At 39.2% G+C, this 13,084-nt stretch overlaps 1 protein-coding gene across 5 annotated transcripts in view; it reads left to right on the forward strand.

Annotated features, from left to right (window-relative positions):
• Window positions 1–13,084, forward strand: part of agrn (agrin) — a 526,155-nt gene that overhangs the window by 130,956 nt on the left and 382,115 nt on the right. For 3 of the 5 annotated variants that reach the window (XM_057830472.1, XM_057830467.1, XM_057830469.1), the window contains exon 3: window positions 6,825–6,845. The exons of the other annotated variants lie outside the window; for them this stretch is intronic. In XM_057830472.1, the coding sequence (XP_057686455.1) occupies window positions 6,825–6,845 (21 nt within the window). The remainder of the gene's footprint in view (window positions 1–6,824; window positions 6,846–13,084) is intronic. 5 annotated transcript variants of the gene reach the window in all.

The raw sequence follows: 13,084 nt of genomic DNA on the forward strand, positions 1-13,084 counted from the left end.
ATAGCTGGTGCACCCCCCCCCCCCCCCCCCCCCAGCTATTAGCTGCTTTTAATGTTTCGTACATTAATTACAAAAAATTGTACAAAAATCCTCTCAGGCTTAAATAAACCACTATTTCGGTATCAAGTTAACAGTTCAAAAGACTAAATAAAATACTCAAGTCCCAATTCTGTATCAGCAGCTTTAAACTACATTCAATGAATTTAATGTTGTGAATCAACCGTTAAAGTTGTTAAAATTGCTCCCGTTATTTCATGATTCCCCTTCCGTCTATTTTCGACATGTGAAAGTTTTATAACTGTTTCATCATTTAAAGATTCAAGTCAAGATTTTGCTGATTTAGGAGTATTTTAGATAAAATGTTATTTAGGTTCGCTCAGAAGATTCGTTACAAAAGCCTTCCAGAGAAGTCTACTGCTTTAAGATGGCGGCTGTTTACTAACGCCGGCGAGTCTGTCTTTCGTATGTAGTTCTCTATACATGTGCTAACGCCGCCGAGTCTGTCATTTCGCATTTAGTTCTTTCTACATGTGATATCTACCGTAGCTTTATATGAGCGTAGTTTGTAGCGGCTGTTGGCAGCAGTCAGGTATAATTGTTTTTTTATCTAGCGGCATGAGTTGACCCAGAGCCGTGAGTTGGGCATTGTCATTACCCGGGTAATGCCAAGTATGACAGTTTACTTTCGGTCTGTTCCTCATTGCGTCCGGAAGACTGCTCTGACTGCGTTTTAGTTCCGCTTCACTTGGCATATTTCAATATTCGGAATTTGGATGTTTGTGAATCCTTCTCGAATCTTCCACGGCCGAATCGCGAATAATCTAAGAATCGGAAATTTCACACACCTCTAGTATTAACTTTTATTATTTGTTTCTTACGTTATGCACAACTCTCATTTTATGTTTATTGTGCAATAATCTAATTGTAACATGTATTGTTAACATGCTTTTCTGCATGTGTGTGCTTTATAAAGTATTTATGTCTGAATTTTGGAAGGCTTAAACATTTACATGGAAAATGCGTCTCTACTTATGTGAATTTTCAGTTTACGGGACTATTTCTAGAACAAATTTTATAAATAAAGGTACCACTGTTTTAGTATTAGTTACAGTATCTTCTTTCAAAACCTTTATAAAAATACAAAAAGTTGAAAACATTTTTTAATTTTTAGACCGTCTGGAGCTCTCACTCGCTTTATTCTTCTTTCTGTTCTTTTCCATGGTGAGGACACTAAAATTGCTCCTCCTTTGCTATTCGTGGATAGATCCGAATGAAATTTAGTCAGTATATATTAGGGATATATACGCATTGATTCTCAGGGCCAGATTAATGCCTGACTCGATTCTTTTCCGACAGATACACCGTAAAGAATTGTTGGCTGTTGTGGCTGACATTTTGAAATGGGGGCGGCCACAATTCCTCGTGTAGTGTGACATACCCACCGACTATCTCGGATGCCTCACGACCATATCGCAGGAAGTTTGGCAAGTCAGAATTTCTGCTTGTCGTGCAGCATAATGTGTCTTATGTGCGCCTACTATTTGTTGATGAATTTTAATCAATAGTGTAACTTTGTTACAGGCATGTGCTTTATTTTGTGTGCGCTCTCTCTCACTAATTTTTCACCGGCAGTGTGGGACAACTGCATGTTGCGTGCGGACCACACAGTTGTGTTCCTCCAACCCAAACTCTGTCTTGTTTAAAACGAATGTATTGATCATAAAGCAGACCACCGTCACGTTATGGTACAAAGTGCCTCCATGGGCTTTACTGATTGACAGCTGCTTGTCCCGCCTTCAGACGATGTTAGATGTCAGACCGCGCTACTCGCGGCAGCACGGAATGATCAGGCAATATCTGGTCTTGTAGTGTGACGATTCTTCTCTTCCAAGACACACTGCAACATCATGAGACAATGTCGTGTAATCTGAGACTGCGATCGTCGGGCAAGACCAAAAAAATTGTGTGGTCTGGGGAAGGCATAATTATTTCCGGACTTATTGTTTCCCATAGGTTCAGAGTTAGCCTGTAGAGGGCATTAATGCTCTTGGCATGTGCTAACGTATTGTTACAGAATTTTCAAGTTAAGAATATACATCCAGAACCAATTAATTTTGTAGATTTTGTAATTTAAGCAGAGGTGCCACTGTATATCAAACTAAATTAATGGAGTAATGAATACATTTACATGCACTGACCTCAAATACGTATATTGATAAAATGAAGAAGCAGTGTAGCCTGTGGTTTCTTGTATGGTTTTGGCTCATATCCACACCTACAAGTCTGACAGTTAAAAAATATAGTTCGCTGAAGGGCAGCTTGACTGTTATTTCATTAGCTTCACTGTTACTGTGAGTTTATTTATTTTGTTTGATTTAGCTGAAGTCCTGAGATCAGCCACTTCTCTCGATCTATAGCTACAACTCTCTCTGACATGAATCACTTACATAGAACCAACACACTCTGAGCTAAATGGACCCCTCTTCACCCCACTCCCACCACCACCCCTCACTCCCCCTTAATCACATTAGCCTAAGTGATATGGGAACGCCAGGCCAGACACACACTCCCTCCTTCTATTCCGCTCTTTCAACTTGACTAAATAGCCACTCCTCTGGAGATTTAAGTTGTCTTAAGCTCCATCTTTGGATAATAGACTGTTTGCTCCCTCTGAGACCCCAGTTTGGAATAATGAGGATCAAGAAGAGAGCAGAGAAAGCAGAATGAGAGAAAGTAAAGAAGGGCGCAGAGAAGGAGCGAAGACATCGTGCTAATACTCAGGGACATTGAGACTACTCTTATTTTGGAGGGTGGATGTTTGCTATTTAGAGCAACATGAAGAACTTTTACTTAATCAGATTGCACTTTGTATCATTTGGAGTTGCACTGAACAAAATGAGGATGAGTTATGATATGCAGTGTGTCTGAGATGAAAACAGTAACAAAAAAATAAATAAATATATATATATATATTTCGAGTCGTGAACCATCACTTGCATAAAATCTTTATCTTGGACCATCTTTATAGCATTAAGTATGGGCATACAAGTGTACATAATATGTTAACCACCGTTAGTAGTAGACTAGAATTTCGAAACTACAAAACACATACTGGATTTGTTTCTTAACTTCTTTTACCACCCTTTGTTTTGGCTGAACTTCTTACCTGTCATAACAAAATCAAAGAAAAAGCAAATCACATGTGCTATTAAACAATAAATGTACAGTGTATCACAAAAGTGAGTACACCCCTCGTATTTCTGCAGATATTTAAGTATATCTATCTTTTCATGGGACAACACTGACAAAATGACACTTTGACACAATGAAAAGTAGTCTCTGTGCAGCTTATATAATAGAGTTAATTTATTTTCCCCTCAAAATAACTCAAAATATAGCCAATGATATTTAAAACCCTGGCAACAAAAGTGAGTACACCGCATGGGAACTAGGTACATCCCTAAATGTCCAAATTGAGTACTGCTTGTCATTTTCCCTCCAAAATGTCATCTGACTCCTTACAGGAGTGCTGTCAGCATTGCTGCAGAGATTGAAGAGGTGGGAGGGTCATTCACACCACCATGCTTGACTGGAGGCATGACGCACTTATCTTTGTACTCCTCACCTGGTCGCTGCCACACATGCTTGAGACAATCGGAACTAGTGATGCACGATAATGCATTTTTCAGCCGATACCGATAACCGATAATTTCCTCCTCGTTCCAACCGATAACCGATAATGTCAAGCCGATAATTCTATTAAAAGATTTATGTAAAATTTTAAAGTATAGACAAAAGAAAATATTACTGTGCAAAAATATAATTGATTGCTCTGTATTTTCAACATAAAATATGAACAAGTATTCAATTCCAACATCTAAATAATGACAGATTGTCTGACATTGTGTAATGGTAAACTTTTGGCAACAATTACTTACAGAGTAAATACCTAAGTTGCACAAAAATGCCTTTAAAAGTAGGCCATTCCTAACATATATAGCATTAATACACTGCAAAACACACCTCCTTAAAACGAGTCAGTTTTAAGTGTAAATCTACTGGAAAAAAAGTGAAATTATCTGCCAGCGCTTCAAGTGTATTTCTCTCAGATTTCTTAGAAGAAAAATAGCTAGCTGAAAATAATCTTAACAGCCTTATTTTAAGCAGTACATTATTATACTTAATCCTAAAAAAAAAAAAAAACTTGGAAGAAGAAAAGATTTTGAATAATATTTGTGGCTACAGAATATTATTGTTATTTCATTACAACAGGAATGTGCATATTTAAATTCATAAGTGGTTAATAAGTGCCAATAAGTTTTGATTATCTACTGTGACTGTAATTGAGCAAATAAGTTAAATTAATTTGAAAAGTGATTGCTAATGTTATATGCTTTGTTGCAAACTGTGAAAATTAACTCAAAAGAGCGAGATGTCATGTACCCATTCTGCAGCGCTTTGTTTACTTTTGCGGCGCTCACGACATTTGCTTTACAGCAGCTAAACCGATACACGGCAGTACGATTTGGATGGAGTTGGAGCTCGCATCTCCGTGCGTGTTGTTTTGTGCCTGAGTTTTGTTAAGCCGAAAATAAAGGCAGCGTTAAAAAGTCATCTGACCGCTCGTCATTTTAAATACTGAATGCATTATTGACTGGCTGACTTTGTTTTCTCTATGTTTAAATGATCATCTAACCACTGTGCCGTCATGATAAGCTTGCTTATTGGACATCACTTTTCCAAATGTCCGCGGTGAAAATGTGATTGGCATGTTTTTCATGAAGAATGGTGGTCGTATAAACTGCATTATTTTTTCATCCAGGGCTTTGGCTCTCGGGTCATTTTGGTAAAAAAAAAAATTGTGTCTCGTCTCGGCGGTTACGTTCGTACCGGATAATCTGCCCGCACTGGCCGTTCCGCCGCGGCGTATTCGGGGCCTGGCTCTGCTTGCACGCCGTGGGGAACGCTCGAGAAACCGGGGTGTTCGCCAGAGGTCCTGAAGTCGGGGAACCGGGTTCTGCCTGCCCCGCCAACGGCGCGGCGGCGGCGGCCTGCCGGACCGGCCAGAGCGGCGGACTCCGTCGGAAGACGGCTACTTGCAGACTATCGGTCTCCAGTCGTGCCGGTGTTTAGCCTTAGATGCGAGTTTACCATCCGCCTTGGGCTGCTTTCCCAAACAACCCGACTCTTGTGTTCACAATAGCTTTAGCATTTCCGCTAGCAACAGCCTCGTATTCGTTCCAAAAATCTTCGTGATGCAGTTTTAAATGGATGCTGGGTTAGTGGTTTTGAATGAGGACGCTTTCTTTCGACCTCGTGGAACTTCTGCGGTACATGTTTCGCAGATGGCGAGAGCGTCGTTTTTTCAGTAACAGCCGCCATAATATTCAACTATTTCTTGTCGTGTAACTCCGCCTCCTTAACCCCTCCCCTCTTCGGTTGTGCACATTTAGAGGCTAAATCAAGTATATAATTATCAGATTGCATTATCGGTTGAATTTTTTTAATTATCTGGATTATCTGTGTGACGTCATAAGTGCCATTATCGGCCGATAATTATCGGCGACTGATATTATCATGTATCTTTAATCGGAACCAAACAAATTAATCTTCGTCTCATCAGACCATAGGACATGGTTCCAGTAATCCATGTGCTTTGTTGACATGTCATCAGCAAACTGTTTGCAGGCTTTCTTGTCCACCATCTTCAGAAGAGACTTCTTCCTGGGGTGTGAGCAATGCACACCAATTTGATGTAGAGTACAGCATTTGGTCTGAGCACTAACAGGCTGAACCCCCACCTCTTCAATCTCTGCAGCAATGCTGACAGCACTCCTGTAACGGGTCACATGACATTTTGGAGGGAAAATGACAAGCAGTACTCAATTTGTATGTGAATGTACGTAGTTCCCATGCGGTGTACTCACTTTTGTTGTCAGGGGTTTAGATAGTAATGGCTATATTTTGAGTTATTTTGAGGGGAAAATAAATTAACTCTATTATATAAGCACACAGACTATTTTTCATTGTGTCAAAGTGTCATTTTATCAGTGTTGTCCCATGAAAAGATATACTTAAATATCTGCAGAAATGCGAGGGGTGTACTAACTTTTGTGATACACTGTATACAGAGGCGTAGCAAGGGTCCCTGAGGGCCCCAGGCAACAAGCAACATGGGGCCCTTCGAGCATGTGCAAGTAAGGGGGACAGTTGGACTTGCAGCAATAGCATATTTAATAAAGGTATAATAACGCCTCGGTCTCATAGAGCGCTTTTTAGGACACTCAAAGTGGCCGGCTTCTACTACATTAGGACATAAAACTACAGTAACATCGTACACTCACCGCTGTCTTACTTCCATTTCTCCTCTTCTGCTTTTTCTTTCTTTCTTTTGTCGCTTCCAGAAGGATAACTTCATTTTGGCTGTACGCCAATTTAAAAAAGTCAAATCGCCGCACACTCTTAATCACGTGACGAAGCGGGGGGGGGGGGGGGGGGTGTAGAGCGAGTGAAGGGGCCCCTTCAGGGAACTCAGACAAGGCTTTCACTGGCAATGTCAAACTTGTCGCTGCGACAGTCCAGTAAAGCTGCGTGTGCTAAATCTGTTGACCCTCTGGAGGCCCCTGCTGGCTGGGGGCCCTAGGCAATTGCCTGGTTTGCCTAATGGGACGCGACGCCTCTGACTGTATATGAAGTCTCCATCTACTTTCTGCTTTGCCAAGTCATAGTCCTATTTTTGATGCAGTTTCAGTCATATTTCTTGATATTGTTATTTTTTTCAAACTAACTTCTCTTATTTCTTCTCTTCTTTTTGCCTACCGAAGCTCACAAGTATATAATTGCAGGTAAGAACTTTCCATTTCCAAGCTATCCATCTTGTCCCTTGCTAACCTTTGTACAAATATAAAATCTTAAATGTCTGAAACACAATTAAGATCATGTATGGCTGCAAAGTTGAAACTGTTTCAGTCGGTGTTAACTATAGGACTGTCTCAAAAAATTAGAATATTGTGTATTCTAATTTTCTGAGACAGTCCGGTATATATTTTTTTTCAACAAAACAGGCTTACTCAAATGTATCTTTGCACTTGTTATAAGTGAGGGAAGAGATGATGTTCATCAATTACCAGAAAGTTAAGCTTTCATAGATTAAATAACGCCTAAAAATAACATGCTACGGGGACACACCAAAAGTATAATATTTAGTGAAGTAAATCCAAAATTGAGCAAATGAGCTTACACATACAATGTTACCACCCAACAGCGCAATTTGTGTCTTCATGATTAGGTGTACTAGGTTGTGGTATCCAGTTTTGAAACCCCTATAGTCACCTATACTCATTTGAATTATTAATTTGGATTTTAAAAAAACAGCCTGAATAGCACATTGAAACTGCAGGTGCGTTGCTGAAAGACAGCGTGACCAGTATTTTGTGTATTCGCCTCCAGCCTTATGAAACAAAGAAAGTTTCGCCCATTCAGAAGGCACGGTGTTTTTAACAATGCACACCATCACATTTCTTGTCCTTTTTTATTTTTTCAAGGATAGCTCTTTTTGTTCCATTTGTCTCCTGCAGTGATCCCCTCTTTCAGCATACCTGTTGTAGTCATTGAATGACTGTCAAATTAATCAAATCCCAGCATCAACATCCCTCTTTGCATTTACTGTGGAACACTTTTATGTGATCTCCTTTTTTGGCTATTTTATGCCAAGCAAGCTTCACCAAATCATGCTCGAGTTTCTGTACCTCCCTTTGTTTTTGGCATCCCATCCTCCCTCTGACCTTGATGTAAGATTGAAGCCCGCCTGGGAGGTTCAACCTTGGATAGGATGGGAAACGTCATATATCTGGACAACCTCCCCGTTGTCAGGGCCATCCTGACCCTGTGTTTCTGCCTCTGTTTAGATAAGAAGCTAATGAAGTGACACACTCGCCAAAGTGAAAACATCCCATGGATGAAGGATCAGTAACACTTGCCGTTGCCACCATAGTCACTCCCTCTTTAACATTTTAACAGGAAGGGCCCTTTTTGTCTGACCTTGATGAGAAATAACTTGGATGATATTTTTTGCCTTTAGGATTGTATAAAAAAAAAAAAAGCCTGTGCCTTTTAACCGATTTTTCAACAGATGATTATCCACACTGAGAAATCTCCCGGTGTTAATGTGGTGTTCAAATATGCGGCATGGTGTATGATTAGTTAATAGGAGGCCTCACGCTTCTTTTGTCAAGGATTCAGTCACTGACTCCGTGCTTCCTGTGTGGAGCATGTTCTTACTATGCCCGCTTGGGGTTTCACCTTGTACTATAATTTCTTCTCATATCCCCAATACGTGCTTGCTAGGTTAATTAAATACACAAAATTGTCCGTAGGTCTGAATCTGAGCGTGAAAGGTCGTTTATCTCTTTGTGCCCTGTGATTGGCTGGCAACCCTCCGCATAGTCATTTGGGAGGGGCTCCAGCACCCCCACAAACATCATGGGGATAAGCGGTACAGATAATGAATGAGGATTATGGATTATATATGATTTTAGTCAAAGTAGAAAAATATGAGTAGCTCCAGCGCAGGCCGTTCTGGTTTACTTTACAAGAAAAAACAGGAAAGACAAATGGCGATGGAATGTAATAAAGTAAAAGTATTTTGTTACTGAACATTGTACTTTGAGTACAAATATGAAGTGGAACTTTTTTTCTTTTACTTCACTGCATTTTTCACCACATATCTGTACTTTTACTCCATTACTTTCCAAATTGTCGCTTGCATTACACATTACCTTTGTTTGTCTTGTTTTATTCTTATTGTGAATTGATAGTTTTGTATTTGCAACTATAACGTAATTGAGCACTAGAGGCAGCAACACAAGTACAAGCAAGATTAGGCGGGTGAAGAAGATATTGTCCAATAAAAAGCAATAGTGAGAGCAGCGCGCCTTCAGATGGGTACCGCATACTCTTGTACAGCAGGTAGGGGTATGCACCTGATAGTTTATTGGCAGATTGCCAGCAACTAAGGGGCCATTTACATGGTGACGCTCCAAGAATACGACAAATTTTATGTTTGCATTTACATGGTTGCGTCTCGGTTCCGTTTCCATTCAATCGATGTCGCAATTCCGCGTGAAAATGATGTAGTGTTCATGCCAGGCTTGGGAGGGCAGTGCAGTTTTACAAGATGACAGCCAATGATGCACTTCCTTGACAACAACCTCATTTGAATGTTTACTAGCAAAGACTGCGCATGCCAAAAGTGACGTGTGTGAGCGCTGCGGTCATCTGAGCGAGAGCGTTCCATTCATATGGTTGAGGAGCAATTGCTGCAACCGAATCGTTCCGCTTTGAAGGCCGGTTTCAAGAATGGCCATTTTCGCCTACCGTTTTCACCGTCACCATCCAAAGGCGAGGCCATTCCGCAACACAATTGTTGTGTCTTAACAGCCTATAAGTTTAGGATTTTTTTCTGTTTACAGTGCAGTCAATTTTATTGTTTTTTTTTTTTCCCCATTCTGAACAGTTGAAATAAAATTAAGACGTCAATAGATTTTCTGGTTCCTTCTTTGAATATTGACTCAGATCTCTGTATGTATATGTATATATCGTTTTGCATTATGCAGGAGAAAATACTTTTACTTTTTACTTGTAAAGCAAATTTAAAGGAAGTGCTTTTTTACTTTTACCAGAGTAATTTTTTTCTTAGCTACTTGTACTTTTACTTAAGTATTTTTTGCCTCTGTGTCTCTACCTCTATAAGTAAGAAAAAAAGTGAGTACTTCATTCACCACTGGAAACAGACGTTACTCTACTTTAACTTACTGTACTCAACGTATATTTTCCTGAAGATTTCATTCAAATGTTAGCGTTCCTGAAAGAATAACATTTTTGACTCATGCCTGATTTCGACATCTACCATTGTGGTTCTTAGTCATTGTTTTTCTTTGCTTGTTACTTTAAGTGCTCCGTGACGAATCTTGTGTCAGTTGTTATCAAGACACACGGCCTTATGTGCGTGCGTGTGTGTCCACTTCAAGGTGTCAGGGCCCTTGGAATATAAACGTGTTAGTTCTTGCAGCTGGTATGTGCAACAAGACTTATGAGTGTTTATTTCCATGGACAAGTGCATGCAGGACTGTTTATTTCCCACTGCGTGCGTTTGAGCTTGAGAGTTTATTTCCAAAATTGTCTTTAAGCAGATGAGCTGTGTCGAGAGAAACTGCCTCTGGCGATTTGTGTTTATATTGAAAGGAAGTGTACAGTACAATTTTAGATTTCATTTAAATAAACACAAATGTGTTTTTAGATGACAATGTAAGTGACATGAATGATGACAATATTTCAGAGCGATTCTAAAACTGTATTTTTTCCCCTCACATTGTATTGCTGCATAACATTTGCTGCTAAATCAACTCACTGATTCAGTTGTAGAAGACATTTGTCGCCCTGGGGCATAATTATTTTTATGCTGCAGTTATGTGTTTGGGACTCTATCATTACATTTTGCATTTTAGTTTCTCTCTCCTTTACACATTGCAAGAATTGTAACCATTTTCCTCAATTGTATGAGATGGCACCAGTACAATGAAACTTTCATTCCAACCACCATGTAAATTCTTATCAGCAAGGTCTCATCAAATTTAGTCAAATATTCCTGCGATGTCTGCTCATGTATCTGACTAGCCTTGGGCCGCCAATGTCAAACACTTTTAGCTTCAACTTTGAAATCAGTACTGTTCATAGTCAACGATGACTATAACGAAAATATTTCATCAAGCAACAATTTTTTCATGACGATGACGAGATGAAAATGATGTAAAAACGTGTTGTGGGAGATTAAAACAATTAGACGAATGCCAGTTTTCGTCTGACGAGAGCGAGACGCAATTGAGCAATAGTTTCCGTCACATGTTCGCAATGTGTGACATTTAATGTGTAGTCTTTAGTTAGCCTACATCATAGCACTGTCTGGTTGTGTCACTTGTGACGTGCTGCACCCCCCCGCCCGACTCGCAGCTGTCCTCTCCAGGCTTGCACACACAGTAAGATGTGTTTTCTTATCTTGCCCAGAGAGAACATGCAATGTTGCTTTATAGCCTTTAAAGGTCTGTGCTGAGTGATCATCACACACTCAATGTAACTAGTAGCATTAGCCTATCGTTCGCGTTTGCTTCAGGGTAGTGCTAACGGCAAGCATCCTCTTCAACTCTCAGACTCTCAAACCTTTTTTTACATACAGTTCGCAGAGGTGGGTACGCGTTACATGTACTCCGTTACAGTTACTTGAGTAACTTTTTGAGAAAAATGTAGTCCTAAGCGTAGTTTTACCAAGCCATACGTTTTACCTTTACTTGAGTAGAATTGTGAAGAAATAAACGCTACTATTACTCCGCTACTTTGGGCTACAGAAGAGTCGTTACATTTTTCCTCTTCATTCTACATATTAGAATTATTATTTGTTTCACTAGCGATGCTATTGCCAAGGGTAGCACTACTAATTTCACCAATGAGACTTCGCAACATTAATCATATGACTTCATTACACCAATCAGACGCAAGCTTGCCGTTCTATGATCACGCAAGCCTGTTCAATCACCCACCTTTAAAGCACCGTAACAAATGAAGTATTTGACATAGAGCGCTACCCTCAAGATGAATCGAAATTGCACATTTAAAACTCTCCCAGTTTTTGTTTGGCACCGATTGATCACGGAAAACCGGAGATCTGATCCTTTTAATTTCATAATAGTAACCATGGAGGAACTACAGTATATTTTCTCCACTAGAAGGCAGGGCACTCATGCTCTTTGGCTCATTGTACAGTATCATTATAACAGTTGATATGGATAAGTTTGTGCCGAGAGAAAAAAAAATACCATTGTTTAAAAAAATTACAAACAAAAACAAGCAGTTACTCAAAATGTTACTCATTACCTGAGTATTCCTTTCACTGGATACTTTTTTTTACCTGTACTTGAGTACATATTTTGAATGACTACTTTTACTCTTACTTGAGTAATATTATTTTGAAGTAACGCTACTTTTACCCGAGTAAAATTTTTGGCTACTCTACCCACCTCTGACAGTTCGTGGTGTCCAAGTGGGTATAATTAATTGAATATAATGTAGTTTATATTGTAATAGCTCATTGTACAGTATCCTTGTAACAGTTGATATAGATAAGTTTGTGCTGAGAGAAAAAAAAATACCATTGTTTAAAAAAATTACAAACAAAAACAAGCAGTTACTCAAAATGTTACTCATTACTTGAGTATTCCTTTCACTGGATACTTTTTTTACTTGTAGTTGAGTACATATTTTGAATGACTACTTTTACTCTTACTTGAGTAATATTATTTTGAAGTAACGCTACTTTTACCCGAGTAAAAGTTTTGGCTACTCTACCCACCTCTGGCAGTTCGTGGTTTCCAACTGGGTATAATTAATTGAATACAATGTAGTTTTCCTGCTGAGTGTGTATAATCACCTGGTTGGCGTTGTAGTTGTAGATGCTACATTATGTGCTTGTATGTCAATGTTCATTCGAAATAATTGGAAACCTTTATTTTTTATTGTTGGAGTCACAGTTTTTAATTTTACAGACAAAAACATTTTTAGTAAACGTCGACTAAAACTAGATGAAGACAAACACATTTTGAGATGACTAAAATATGACTAACACTAATAATTATTATTAAAGACTAAGACGAAAATTAAAACAACACTGTTTGTAAAATTTCATTTTAAAAAAGTGCTCTATGTATAATATTTAATCTGCTCTTGGTCTCTTTACCGCACCGTTAAAGACTGAAAATGCCCTGCACTTTAATCCATCACATCTTTTTAACTGATGTACTTCCCTTTTATTTTTTCTTCTTCTGTATATTGTGCTGATTCAGCCATTAAAATTGAAGGACTCCCAAGGGATTAAAAGCTCTTTCCCTAATTGGAGGGTTGCAGTTCTTTTTCCCAACACTCCTGTCCCTTCTCAGCAATGACGTGTTCTTCTCTTTGCTACTGCTGCCATCTCATGGCTGAATGTATCCATGTACATTTTCAGTGAAGGGCAGATGCAGACCAAATAGTCTGATTT

This window comes from Corythoichthys intestinalis, chromosome 2 (genome assembly GCF_030265065.1).
Source record: "Corythoichthys intestinalis isolate RoL2023-P3 chromosome 2, ASM3026506v1, whole genome shotgun sequence".
In the NCBI taxonomy this organism is placed as follows: domain Eukaryota; kingdom Metazoa; phylum Chordata; class Actinopteri; order Syngnathiformes; family Syngnathidae; genus Corythoichthys; species Corythoichthys intestinalis.